This window comes from Solanum tuberosum, unplaced genomic scaffold (genome assembly GCF_000226075.1).
Source record: "Solanum tuberosum cultivar DM 1-3 516 R44 unplaced genomic scaffold, SolTub_3.0 scf00166, whole genome shotgun sequence".
Taxonomy (NCBI): domain Eukaryota; kingdom Viridiplantae; phylum Streptophyta; class Magnoliopsida; order Solanales; family Solanaceae; genus Solanum; species Solanum tuberosum.
Genome location: NW_006239094.1, coordinates 674115 through 687591, shown reverse-complemented (window position 1 = coordinate 687591; position 13477 = coordinate 674115). Strand labels below are relative to the sequence as shown.

Below are 13477 nucleotides of genomic sequence, written 5' to 3'. Positions count from 1 at the left end.
CTAGTTGGGGCATGTCCCAACATTTCTAGTCAGTTTAGAGGCTTATTTCAGCCATAGTTAGATTCAGCTTAGTATTGAGTTAATATCTTCTTTGTATTAAACTCATCAGTTTTCATATATTTCAGTTATAGTATATGGGTATTCCCCATCTTTTCAGATTTATTTATGATTTAACTTCCGCATTAGTTTATTATCATTAGTATGCCCATGATCATGCTAGCATGGTTAGCTTGGGATCACTTGTGGTCCTAGGTCCCGTGTCCGCGTCTCGGGGGTAGCTCGGGGCGTGACAGCAAGTGGGTGTTTGCAGTCAAAGTTAATCCAGATGGCTCTGTTGCAAGACTTAAGGCTAGACTTGTAGCTAAAGGCTATGCTCAGATTTATGGGGTGGATTATTCTAATACCTTCTCTCCGGTAGCCAAGATCACCTCTGTTCGCTTGTTTATTTCCTTGGCTGCTTCTCAACATTGGCCTTTACATTAGTTGGCTATCAAGAATGCGTTCCTTCATGGTGATCTTCATGAAGAGGTATATATGGAGCAACCACCTGGGTTTGTTGCTCAGGGGGAGTATGGGAAGGTTTGTCATCTGAAAAAGTCTTTATATGGTCTGAAACAAAGTCCTCGTGCTTGGTTTGGAAAATTCAGTGATGTAGTTCAAAAGTTTGGATTGAAAAAGAGCAAGTGTGATCACTCGGTCTTTTATAGACAATCAATTGTCGGTATCATTCTTCTAGTTGTCTATGTTGATGATATTGTTAGTACAGGAGATGATTGTGCAGGTATTTCTTCTCTCAAGAAGTTTTTACATACCAAGTTTCATACCAAAGACTTGGGGTAGCTGAAATACTTCTTAGGCGTAGAAGTAACAAGAAGCAAGAAAGGAATTTTCTTGTCCCAGAGAAAGTATGTACTTGACCTACTTGCAGAAACTGGAAAGTTAGGAGCCAAGCCATGCAACACACTAGTGGTTCCTAGTGTACATCCTTTTTAGGATGATGGTGACCCTTTTGACGATTCAGAAAGATACAGAAGGTTAGTTGGGAAACTAAACTATCTCATGGTAACCCGTCCTGATATTGCTTATGCTGTCAGTATTGTAAGTCAATTCATGTCTGCACCGACAATCAAACATTGGGCAGCCTTGTAGCAAATCTTATATTATTTGAAAGGAACTCCTTGTCTTGGCATATTGTATAGTGATCACGGACATACTCATATTGAGTGTTTTGTAGATGTTGATTGGGCTGGATCAAGAAGTGATAGAAGATCTACAATTGGCTACTGCGTCTTTGTTGGTGGAAATCTTGTATCTTGGAGGAGTAAGAAACAAAATGTTGTATCTCGATCTAGTGCAGAATCCGAGTATAGAGCAACGGCTCAATCCACATGTGAAATACTATGGATACATCACCTCTTAACTGAGGTTGGGTTGAAGCCTTTTTCTCCGGCAAAACTTTGGTGTGATAATCAAGTTGCTCTACACATAGCCTCAAATCCATTGTATCATGAACGGACGAAGCATATTGAGGTTGACTGTCACTTTATTCGTGAAAAGATTCAAGAGAACATGATTTCTACTAGTTATGTGAATACAGGAGAGCAATTGGGAGATATATTGATGAAGGCTTTAAATGGAACTCGAGTGGAATATCTTTGTTACAAGTTGGACATGATTAATATCTATGCTCCAACTTGAGGGGGAGTGTTATTGAATGTACATAGACATATTATCATATTGTATACATAGCACAATCATAAATAGAAGATATTTAGAGATTTTCTGAGTTTGTTTCCTTAGATAGATTTGTTTCTGATTTTGTGTCCTTAGATAGACTAGCTTGTACACATATAAATAACCCTAATCCTTGGAATGATATGATAAGTAAGATTGTTCCATTAACTCTATATTTTACAATAAGCAAATCAGCTGTAGTGTTACCTTATTTGAAGGTGTGAGTAAAAGAGAAATGACCAAGTGAACTCAAGACCATTAATTTGCTAGATGAATGAGTGAATTACAAGGTTTGAACGAAGAAGAGAACAAGCAAGAAATTATAAATTATTCACAACGTCAAAGATTTGAAACAACGTCATGTCATTTACCTCCCTAAAGAAAAACCATGAACGACACCTCCTAATTCCAAAATTAGTAAAGCTTAGGCCTATTTTTAAGTACATTTTGAATATATGTTTGGTCCATCAACTATTCTAGTACAAATATTTATAGTGGGGAAAATAGAGAAACAAATATCATAAAAGCTTATGTTAGAAAATTGAAAGTTTAGTGAATGATTACCTCCTCCATCGACACCTAGGGCAGCAGGGCATAATCCTGCTGCCACAACAGCAGCAGAACCACTAGAAGAACCGCCGGCAATCCTTCCAATATTGTAGGGATTTCTAGTAGTTCTATAAAAACAAGAATGAATCAAGTATATAACTACTATACTGTGATATTAGTACAAGATTTTTCACCTCTAACATAAACTAACCATATCACATATGTGCTTTATAGCTACGTTGTTTAGACTCTTCAAAAATATCGTCAAGTACATATTAGAGATATCCAAAAATAGTGACGTCCTTAGGCTAAAAGGTATGTCGACCCTTATAATTTATTTCCGACTAAAATAAACATAATATTTAAGTCAATTAAAAAAATACAAACCACAAATTGTTCTTACCCATGATGAGGATTTATACCACTAGTTCCAGCACCAAGCTCATGCATGTTTGTTTTCCCCACCAATATGGCACCGCATGATCTCAAACGTTTCACACACTCTGCATCATCATTGCATTGTCTTACCTTATGCATCCATTTTGTGCCTCCTGCACGCCCATTCGGAAAATCATGATTGATAACAAATGTAAACTTTAACTATATGTAAATGGAATTCAAATGTAATGTCATTGCAATGTACTACACAACAAGATCTAGAGTGGATAAATACGGAAGAAAAGCAATACAATATTTAAGTGTGATTACAGATCTAGAGTCGAATAATCAAAGTAACTTCCTATCTAGCTATTTATAAACTGTAATAACAGACTAACATCCTAACTAATTATGTCACTAAGAAAAGAGTTAATTCAACTTAATTACACAATTAGTATATGTACACAAGTCCCTTACTAGGCTACTTTAGCATACTTTAGTAACTCTTTCACACACACAAGCCCGTCAAACTAGGAGTAATGATGATGGTCTTCCTCTCTAACTTAAAGTATTCATGCTGAACACAAGAAAGATGGTTGTAAATCAGTCTTTTATTCTAAAGAGGACAGGCAGATTGTGTTAATGAGCCCAAATTGTAGTTTTTACATGGTGAAATGACAGTAAATATCAATATGTATAGTGTGCTCATGAAACACATGATTAGTTGCTATCTGAATATAAGATTGATTGTCATAATGAATGGGAATGTTATCTAAATTCTACACCAAATTGTTTAAACAAACCAACTAATTAGACTAATTCAACAATAATGGAGGCCATATTTCTATACTCCACTTCTGCTGAGCTTATGGAATTGACATTCTGTTTCTTAGATTTGCATGACATTAAAAAATCACAAAACGTAACCAAGTATCCTGTAATGGCTCTTTTTGTACTTGGAAAAACAACCTAGTCAACATCACAGAAAGCTTAAAGTATGATGGAATACTAAGATGATATCAAAAAACTTGTACCTAGGGCCTGCTTCAACTATCTCACAACTCTAAGAGACTTCCATGTGTAATGACCCTCCAGGTCATTTGCTCCTTTCCACAATCTTTTCAGCGTTTAAAGTGTTCCTAAAGAGATCCCAAGTCATTTATGACTTGTGATAGTTTGGTGATCTGGTCGTTCGTTTTGCTTTTGAGCAAGTTTTCATATTTTAGAGCTTTTGAAACATGAACGGTTGACTTCAGTCAAAAGGTTATGAAGACGGCCTCATAATGCAATTCTAACCGTTCTGTTAGCTCTGTAACATTGAGTTTGGTCTAGAAGGACCTTTGATGCGAATCCTAAGGCTTCCAAACTCATTCCAAGCTCCCTTGTGTAATTTGGGTTAAAATGGAGTTTAGGAATGAGATCCACTTTTATCGAAATAGCCTCATTTGGAAGTTTCAACATATTTGTGGAGTCCCGATTATCGATTTTGGTGGGGTAGCACATCTTGTATGCTTGCACGGGATTCCGAATGAATCTTGAGCACATCGTTGGAGATTTTCAACTTTGGGAAACAACTGATGTGCATCACCTGGAGCAGCCCCCATTTGTTGTTCGCGTTAGATATCTAAAATTTCCCCACAACAATCTATCCTTGATTTTAGGGTTAACCAAGAACCTTGTCAGTTTTGCATAGAAATCCATCAGATCAGACAACTCCAAATCCTAATCCTGAATGTTCCTTATGAAGATTAGGTTCTAAGATTTATGTTGTTAATTCTGATGTACTAGAGACTCTTTGTTGCTAGCTTTTCTAAAAAGGACTGGAATTTTTCTTCTAAAATCATAGGGCCCAACAACTTGTTCCTAGAAAAATAATTTAGAAGCATGCGCTGATCTGAGACGTATTTACGCACCCAAATGCCGTATTTTACCAATGTTTTGAGGATAAACTCACTTATATTCATGTATTTAAGTATATAATTATTGTGGTGAGGTAATTTATGTGATTAGATTTTTTCAGACTAAAACGCAACAAGAATTGACCAAGATTAACAAAACCTAAAGCAAAGTATCCCGGATAAAAAATAAAGCCAAGATAGTGCTAATTGAGGGGTTTGTGGTGCGGGGAAAGCACTTGAGTTAGCCCCCCACCACACTTGTTGTGAAACTTCAGGGGATGCAGAAAAGGACCTATCTCAGAGATGGACGTCGCATCTTGGAGCTCAAGCTCCGCGATGGACTGGGTGACATGGACCTCTTGCCTCACAATGAAGGTTGCCCCGCACACCAAGTGCTTTGTAGAATTATTTTGACAACTAGGATTAGTGGTTATTTTCTACCACTATAAATATAACATATGGAAAACTTTTCTAGGGTTGCTGACTATTGTTACAAACTGCTAGGATTTAATTTTCTACTTTCTTAGCTATTACTTTTGCACAAAAGACAAAGATTCTTTGAAGTACTGCAATTAATTCAAGATTTATGCAGTTTCTCTTTATTTCAATGTTTATTGCTTATTTAAATTACTTTTATTCATCACAACTAGTTATGACTTATGAGTAGCTAAAAGCCATAAATTTCCCCTTAAACTTGTTCAGAAAAGTCAGTTACACGCTAAAATTATTATGACGACATATTACACACATTTACTATTTAAAAGTGAAATTAATATCACCCTTAAACGTGTAACACCAATCTCACAATATGTGGGTGTATTACACTCGCTTCCACATCAACACTACGTCAGCGCCACGTTAGAAATTATAATTTTTTATATTCTTTTTGTTTTGTTTTCTTTATCATCTTTTCTTTTGTTAACTCTATTGTATATTAAAATTATCTACAATTATATTTTCTTCATCACTAAATCCCACCTCACTTTATCTCTCATCTCACTGGGAAAATCATTAATTTAAATTTATATCACAATTCTTTTTTTCTTCCAGCGAAGGACAACCAACCCATCACCACCACAAACTCACTTCCACAACGTTATTCCCTCTTATTTTCGATGAAACACTAGTCACCAAACAACCACTTAAACCACCACAAAATAACCACCCAATACCCAAAATCAATCACCGATAAACACTGAACCAAACCCCTTTCCCTTACCCCTTTTTGATTTTATTCTTTGGATTTGTTTTGTAGATGTTCCGGTGAGCTCAAAGTTTCAATCATGGTTTCGATGACGTTTCAATGATCTCCGCACTTTCATATCTGAACAACTAACAAGCAACCACGACAAACAACAACACTAAACTCACGCCGTTGTGATGTTTTGAGGTTGAAAAATAAAGAATGAAGAAGAAGAGGATAATGGTGGGGTGTGAAGAAGAAGAGCTGTGGAGGAGGTGGTGAAGTGTAGAAACGATTTTGATTTTTTATTTTTTTATAACTTTAATTTTTCTGACGCGCCTGCTATTTTTATTATTTTTATCTTTTTCCACATCAGTTTTAGGGGGTAAATAAATTCACTTTGAAGTAGTAAAGGTATGTAATAGATCGTTAGCGTGTAACTGATTTTTCAGGACAATTTTAGGGGGGATTTATGTCTTTTCCCATATCATAACTAGGTTATAGGACCTAGACTAGGGATTAGGATAACAGATTCCTCATGGTAAACCTTTGCATGAAGGTATCAGTTGTAACGGCCAAACCCACTAGTGATATTGTCCATTTTGGGCCTTGATCTGCATGACTTTAAAATGTGTCACTAATGTGTAAGGCCTGCTTACTTATATACCCAACTCTCATCTAATGTCTTGAACCTAGATATAGAAAATCTAACCCGAGACCAATGATGATGATCAAATTAAATACACACTCAAGTATCGGAAGGACTTAAGGTGAAATTCTTCTAATTGGGTTGAGAGACTTAAGAAGACATAAAAAAATCATCAGTATTGCATAGTGAACACAACTGAATGAGTTGATAATGAATTATCCATTTGAATCTGATATCTAGGGAACCGTAGATCTAGTTCTTATTTAATTATTGAATACAGCAATCGTAGCATAAACTAGTTTAAACAACATAAAAATCTCATCCGAAATACTTCTCATTAAATCAAATTGTTGCAATAAATTGTAAATTTTTGCCACGCTTTATGTGGGAGTCGACCCCAATCTAGTTGAATCATATATTTGAAAATGACCCCTTTATGCCTATCTGTAAAGTATAATTTGGACGACCTCAAATTTTGGCGTTGTTGTTGGGGGAGTGCGGTTTAGAGATTATAATTTTGTGAAAGTTCATCAAGTGATTGTTATTTCTCATATTACTATGATTTGTTGTTTTTGTCTGTAACATGTTATAACCTCATTGTATTTCTGATATTTGGAGTTAAGAATTTCCTTTGGTTCCTCTTGATCCAGAAATTAAATGTACTCTAAGACCAGGGGCGGACCCACATGCATGGTTATGGGTGCTCGAGCACCAATGATGTTTGGCGTAGACTCGTGTATCGGTGTAGAAAATTATAATACATTTATACTATACTAATCGTGAGCACCCACAGTCAAAAATGTGATCAGGGCGTTGTGGCAATTGGTAACACAATAATCTATGTGTTTACCTTGAAGTTCAAGGTTTGATTCTCACCACCCTCACATTATATTTTATTTTATCCTTTCTCCCTTTATTTGTATGACTTGTCATCCTTTTACCATTTTTGTCACAATTCTTTCCTTTTTCATTTTTTTTATTTTTCTATATAATCTAGGTTGAATTTGGTAAAAGTAAATTTAGATTGAATTTAATAAAAGTGGTTTACCTTTCTTTTTTTCTTTTTCTCATTTTTCAAAGTTAATTTTATTGATGAACAAAATATAATATTAACAATATCATTATTTAGAAAGTATGAGAGAATAATTAGTTCTCCAATGTTGTCAAATTTTTCATAATACATGGTGATTCTTTTCCTTCTTTTATTTATCATATTTGTGATTAGTTTTACAAATAACGATTTTAACTCTATTGCACCAAATTATTTAATTACTTATCGTAACAAATAAATTTGATTTGCTTTTTTCAAGTATCAAGAAAGTAGTTAAGTAATTACTGTAATAAAAAAGTCATTCAACTTTGCTTAAATACCATGTAAATATTTATTTTTTCTTCTAACAACTTTCTCACATTTTGTAATACATAGACACGGTTAACATACTTTTTTTTTTGTTACCAATAACAATTTATAATTATTTTAGTATAAATAAACTATAATAGTTTAGTAACTTTCATAATATTTAAGTAAAGACGAATAATATTTTCGTTGATAGGATCACAAACTCTTTTTATATTCATTCGTTTCTTAGGGTCATCATGTAGAGTCCGCTAAAACTGTTTTACTCAGGACATAAATTTATGAGGTGTGCTCTTTTTTCCTTTCCAAGTAGAGCACCCACTATGTTAAAAACCTGGATTCGCCACTGTCTAAGGCACATGAAGTTGAACATTGTTATAGGCATTGAAGTTGATTAGAGGGTTGCAACTGCTGCCTAAGTGGGTCTTTTTGGGGCCATTTAACCTCCACCATTGGTTGGTACAACCAACTTCAACATCACCAACATGATGTTCTATCCATTAAGCATGAAATAATTTCTCAGAGGTGTAGCTTACGAAGAACCAAATAAATATTTGAAGGACTTTTCTAGGGTGTGTTAAGCATATAATATATTGGGCATCTTCCAAGAAGGAATAAATTTGAGGTTGTTTCCATCTCTTTAACAAGGGAAACAACTACATGGTTGGGAGAATTACCGGTGGAGTTCATCTCAACTTGGGTAGAGCTTACAACCACATTCATAGAAAGGTTCTTGCCTCAAAGTAGACATATACAAGTCAGCGATGAGATTAGCAATTGCAGACAGTTTTTGGGCGAAGCAGTAGAAAAGCCATGCCATGATTTAAGAAGAAGGTGTTCCATTGTCCAATACTGTCAACCGGGGTGATACTAAAAATCTTCTACACATCTTTAGATATGATCAACAAGTCTTTGGCAACCAATTTAACAGAAGGTTCACTGATGGACCACTGCCTATGATGAGGTCAATATGGTTCTTGACTGGGTGACAAAGACTAACATTCATAGATACTGAAGTAGTGGGTAGTGCTTCGACTTGGAAGCAATCAAAGGAGGAGATAGTTAGAGCGGAAGCTAGAGACTAAAAAAATCAAAGATTTGATGAGATAGATCGAGGTACAAGCTAAACATATTATGGGTGCAAGAATCTAGAAGGTAAATGTTATGGGATCCGATGATCAGGTCCTAGGGAATGACAAGGGTTACTATCATTATGAGAAAGAAGTTCACTACATCATAAATAAGTCGGGGGGTTCCCAACCTAACTATAAGATTCAAATCAAGGGACATCACTTTAGGAGTTATACATTCTACCTCTGTATCAGTACATTCATCACACTGTATGTGGCCTAAGGTTTAGTGCAAGGTGGTCCCACCACTAACTAAAGGGGACTCACCCGACCTTTTGTTTCACACACCTAAGCAGACACGCTAGAGTTTAATTGAAGATTGCCTGACGTTGTCTTATCCCTTGAACATACATGACACATATCACCAGGTAATAGGTGTGTATAGTATATGGTCTTGTGGTCGATGAGGCCATTATTATGGGGGCGGGGGTTAAGATTTATTATAAAGAAGGTCATGCTGTAAAAAGGCCTTAGGTACAACTTTGGGAGTCTTATGACTAGATTCCTGAGGAGCCTCCATGTGGAGGAGGAGACGATTGACTACAAATCACTTTAGAATATGTGTGGGGTGGATATGACCAAATTAAAAGAGTTCGACAACTAAAATATGCCTATTCTTGAACTTGCTGGAAAAATGCTCGGACTAATAGTTATCGAAGTTATATGTATGCTAAAGTTGTTGGATTTTAAAAGGTGTGAATAGAAAATGAAGAGTTGCGACTTTTATGAAGAGTTGTGACTTTTATTAAAAGTTGCGACTTTTATGAAGAGTTGTGACTTTTATTAAAAGTTGCGACTTTTATGAAGAGTTGTGACTTTTATTCAAAGTTGCGACTTTTATGAAGAGTTGTGACTTTTATTCAAAGTTGCGACTTTTATGAAGAGTTGTGACTTTTATTCAAAGTTGCGACTTTTATGAAGAGTTGTGACTTTTATTAAAAGTTGCGACTTTTATGAAGAGTTGTGACTTTTATTAAAAGTTGCGACTTTTATGAAGAGTTGTGACTTTTATTAAAAGTTGCGACTTTTATGAAGAGTTGTGACTTTTATTCAAAGTTGCGACTTTTATGAAGAGTTGTGACTTTTATGAAAAGTTGCGACTTTTATGAAAAGTTATGACGTTTCTGAAAGATTGTGACTTTTCCAAAGGTTTGTGACCTTTCCGGTAAAGCACAATAAGAACTTTTTCACACTACCCTTTGTTTTCTATAAATTGAGTGTTTTTCTCTCATTTTAAAAGAAAATTTTTCTGGACTTCTTCTTCAACTACTAAATCTAGTATTCTAAGTGTACTTTACTGCCGTTGAGTGGTTCGCTGACACAGTGGTTTTAGGTACCGATACATCGGTGAGTAAGATCGTTCTATCCTGGGAGGATATATTACATTAACCTCGGGTACTTGAGGGGAATAATTTCCTTAAGAGGACACTGTGCATTCAGTGGGCTCGTATTTTCTTCTTTAAAGAAAAATTATTTTGTATATTATTTCTAATCTGTTTCTGAGTTTATTTTCTCTACTGGTTTTAATTTTCTAGTTTTGAAAATGCTCTTTAAACTTTGTTGTTTCTTATCAAGTTCTTCAAAGTTTTTGTTCTAAATATCTTAGGAATACAGGATATGAACAAAAATCTTAAGAAAATTATCATACTATTGGTATTTCTTGTATTCTACTGATTGAGAGAAACAAATTATGGAAGTAGAAGATTAATGCACTACTTCTTTAGAATTTCGTGTCTTGTTTAGCAAGATCGAATTGAGAATGTATCAAAAAAATTGGTGATATTCCGGTTAAAGATTATACCAGGTAACCTTCTTATTATTTATCTAAGGAGGAAAATAGTTTCTAAAAGTTAATTCTTTTTATATTCATCATGTGCATCTTTGGAAAAAGATCTGCAAACCATATGTTTTGGAATGAATTTTCCTTGACAAATAGTGTTGCTTTTAAAATTCTTTAGTTTGCAGAATGAGAGATGCACATTTTTGTTTGATAAATAGTATGTCAAAATGTTATAGTTGGAAGGCTATTTGAAAAGAAAAGCATTTATGTGATAATCTAAGAATATATTATATTTTGTTTGGAGAAAAAAAGCTTTTGTAGTTTTGTACTCCATATGAAATTTGATTGTGTCTGATTGTTGTAGACTAAAAACTTTTGTAGTTTTCAACTATGGATAAATTGGACTATGCAATTGGTTTGAAGAATATGAAAACTTCACCTAATAAGTCTGTGGTGTACTTTTGGTTTTCTACAATCTTCATTGTTAAATAGAAACAAATTGTACAATTTTTTTTGTCTTTATGGTTAGTATTCTAAATACTAAGTGGTATGTCTAACTGTGATAGAATAAAAAAATACTAGTGACTTAAAGTGTGTGATTTTGTGCCTGCAATAGGTGCCTCTATGGAATGAACTTTGACACTATGTAAAGATTGTCAAAAAGAATTGAAGCACTATAATTCTTTCGTAGAATAATATTTCCAAAAGAAGTTTCATGCTGCCAATGACATTTTGATAGTCTAGGAAAATATGTGGAAAAATTATTTTCAACTATTTGAAAAATATATTTGAGATCATATTTAAAATGTGGGGGTTCTTTGCTTATGACAAAGATAAAATTAGACTTAGTGTCTAATTTAAATTTGGAGCACAAGATATGAAATTCAATGTTAATTTTGTATTATGTTAGACCCACAAAATTCTTGGAGTATATTTGATATTGTGGTCTTTGAGTTTCTCTTTTACTAGTATATGGTATGACTAGTATGAAACTACCAAATTATCTGTATCCTTGTTCAAAATGATTGTGTTCTTTTATGAAAAGTGTCACTTAAAATGTTGTGCTTTTTCATGAAAAGATATGTCTATTAAATATATAGACATGAATATTGGTGAATAGTCATTTGTCATGTTTTGTAAAAGAAGCATTTGGTTTATATTGCCTTTATTGGACCCGATGAAACTATGTTCATGGGTAGTTCTATAACAATCAAATTGAAAGTTATGGAAAGGTCTTTCTGAAAAGGACATTTGACAAGTGCTGACTCTAAACAATGTTTGTATCATACAAAATTGTCAGAAGTAGGAACAAAATACTTGTGCGAAAAGCTACCTCACGTAGAGCTTTTAAAACTCAATATTTTTATTTGTTCTTACTTGCTTGTGTCAAACTGTTTGTGTCATGAACGCTTGGGACATGTCAATTACAAAACCTTGTAAGGAAAATTGATCAACTTAGAAGTTTTGTCTAACTTTGAGTGCAATAAATAAAAATGTCAAGTTTGTGTGAAATCTAAGGATGCTGAGCATTCTTATAAATCTGTTGAAAGGAATTCTAATCCCTTAGAGTTGATTTACATTGACATTTGTGATATGAAGTCAACACCATCTCGTGGTTGAAAAAGTATCTCATAACTTTTATTGACAATTACATTTGATACGGTTATGTCTATTTGTTGAATGGTAAGGATGAAGCAATATAAATATTTAGGAAATATAAAATTGAATTTGAAATCAGTTGGGAAAAAGATAAGAAGTGATAGGGATGGAGAATATAAATCTCCTTTTGCAGAAATATGTTTGGAAAATGGATTTATCCATCAAACTACTGTCCTCTTCACCTAAATCTAATGGAATTGCAGAATGAAAAAAAATATTGAATTTTGAAGGAAATGATGGTTGCATTACTTATAAGTTCAGGTTTACCACAAAACTTGTGTGGAGAAACTATCCTTACTGCAAAAGGGAACAACAAAAAGGATTAAATAGGACCTAAGACTGTGGACTGTAAAATTAGAAAGCAACCATATGTTTTTGTCTTTTCAGAAAGAAAGCAATTTTGTTTGTTCAGGACACAATCTATTCCATATGAGAAATGGAAAGGAAGGAAATCCAACTTGAAATATTTCAAAGTGTAGGGGTGTCTAGCCAAAGTCCAAGTTCCTATTCCTAAAAGGATTAAATAGGACCTAAGACTATAAAATTAGACTTGAGTAGTCTAGTGAAGGGTCTAAAAGACCTTGGAAAGAACAAAATGAGAATGTTCTTTATAAAGAGATTCAGAGGTGTAGTAAATGTCAAAGGACATCTATTTCCTTCGGATATGATTTTGTAACATTTCTCATGTCTTCTATGGACTCGTCCTTTTAAAAGAGTGTGTCAATAGTAAGATTGATTCAATCTTGAGCAATCCTATTGGAAGTTTGTTGATCTTCCTCCGGGAAATAAACCTTTAGGTTCAAAGTGAATCCTCAAAAGGAAAATGAAAGTCGATGGAGCTGTTGACAAATATAAAGCAATACCTTCTGCCAACGGCTTTAGACAAAAACAAGGTCTAGATCTTGTTGACACATACTCGTCAGTAACTAGAATTACATTCATTCGGATGTTAATATCATTAGTTGCCGTATATGACCTCCAAATTCATCAAATGACTATGACAACAACTCTTTTGACTGGATAATTGGAGGAAGAAATTTACATGGAACAACCCGAGAATTTTGTGATTCCTAGTAAAGAAAAGAAAGTGTGCGAACTTGTTAAGTCACTTTATGGACTAAAACAAGCACCCAAACAATGACATAAGAAATTTGACCAAA

At 34.2% G+C, this 13477-nt stretch overlaps 1 protein-coding gene across 1 annotated transcript in view; it reads right to left on the bottom strand.

Moving 5' to 3' along the window:
• The window catches only part of LOC102582660 (fatty acid amide hydrolase-like), a 71660-nt gene that overhangs the window by 21303 nt on the left and 36880 nt on the right, over positions 1–13477 (bottom strand). The window contains exons 7-8 of the mRNA XM_006354034.2: positions 2687–2834; positions 2299–2411 (exon numbers count right to left, since the gene is read on the bottom strand). Coding sequence (XP_006354096.1) covers positions 2299–2411; positions 2687–2834 — 261 coding nt within the window. The remainder of the gene's footprint in view (positions 1–2298; positions 2412–2686; positions 2835–13477) is intronic.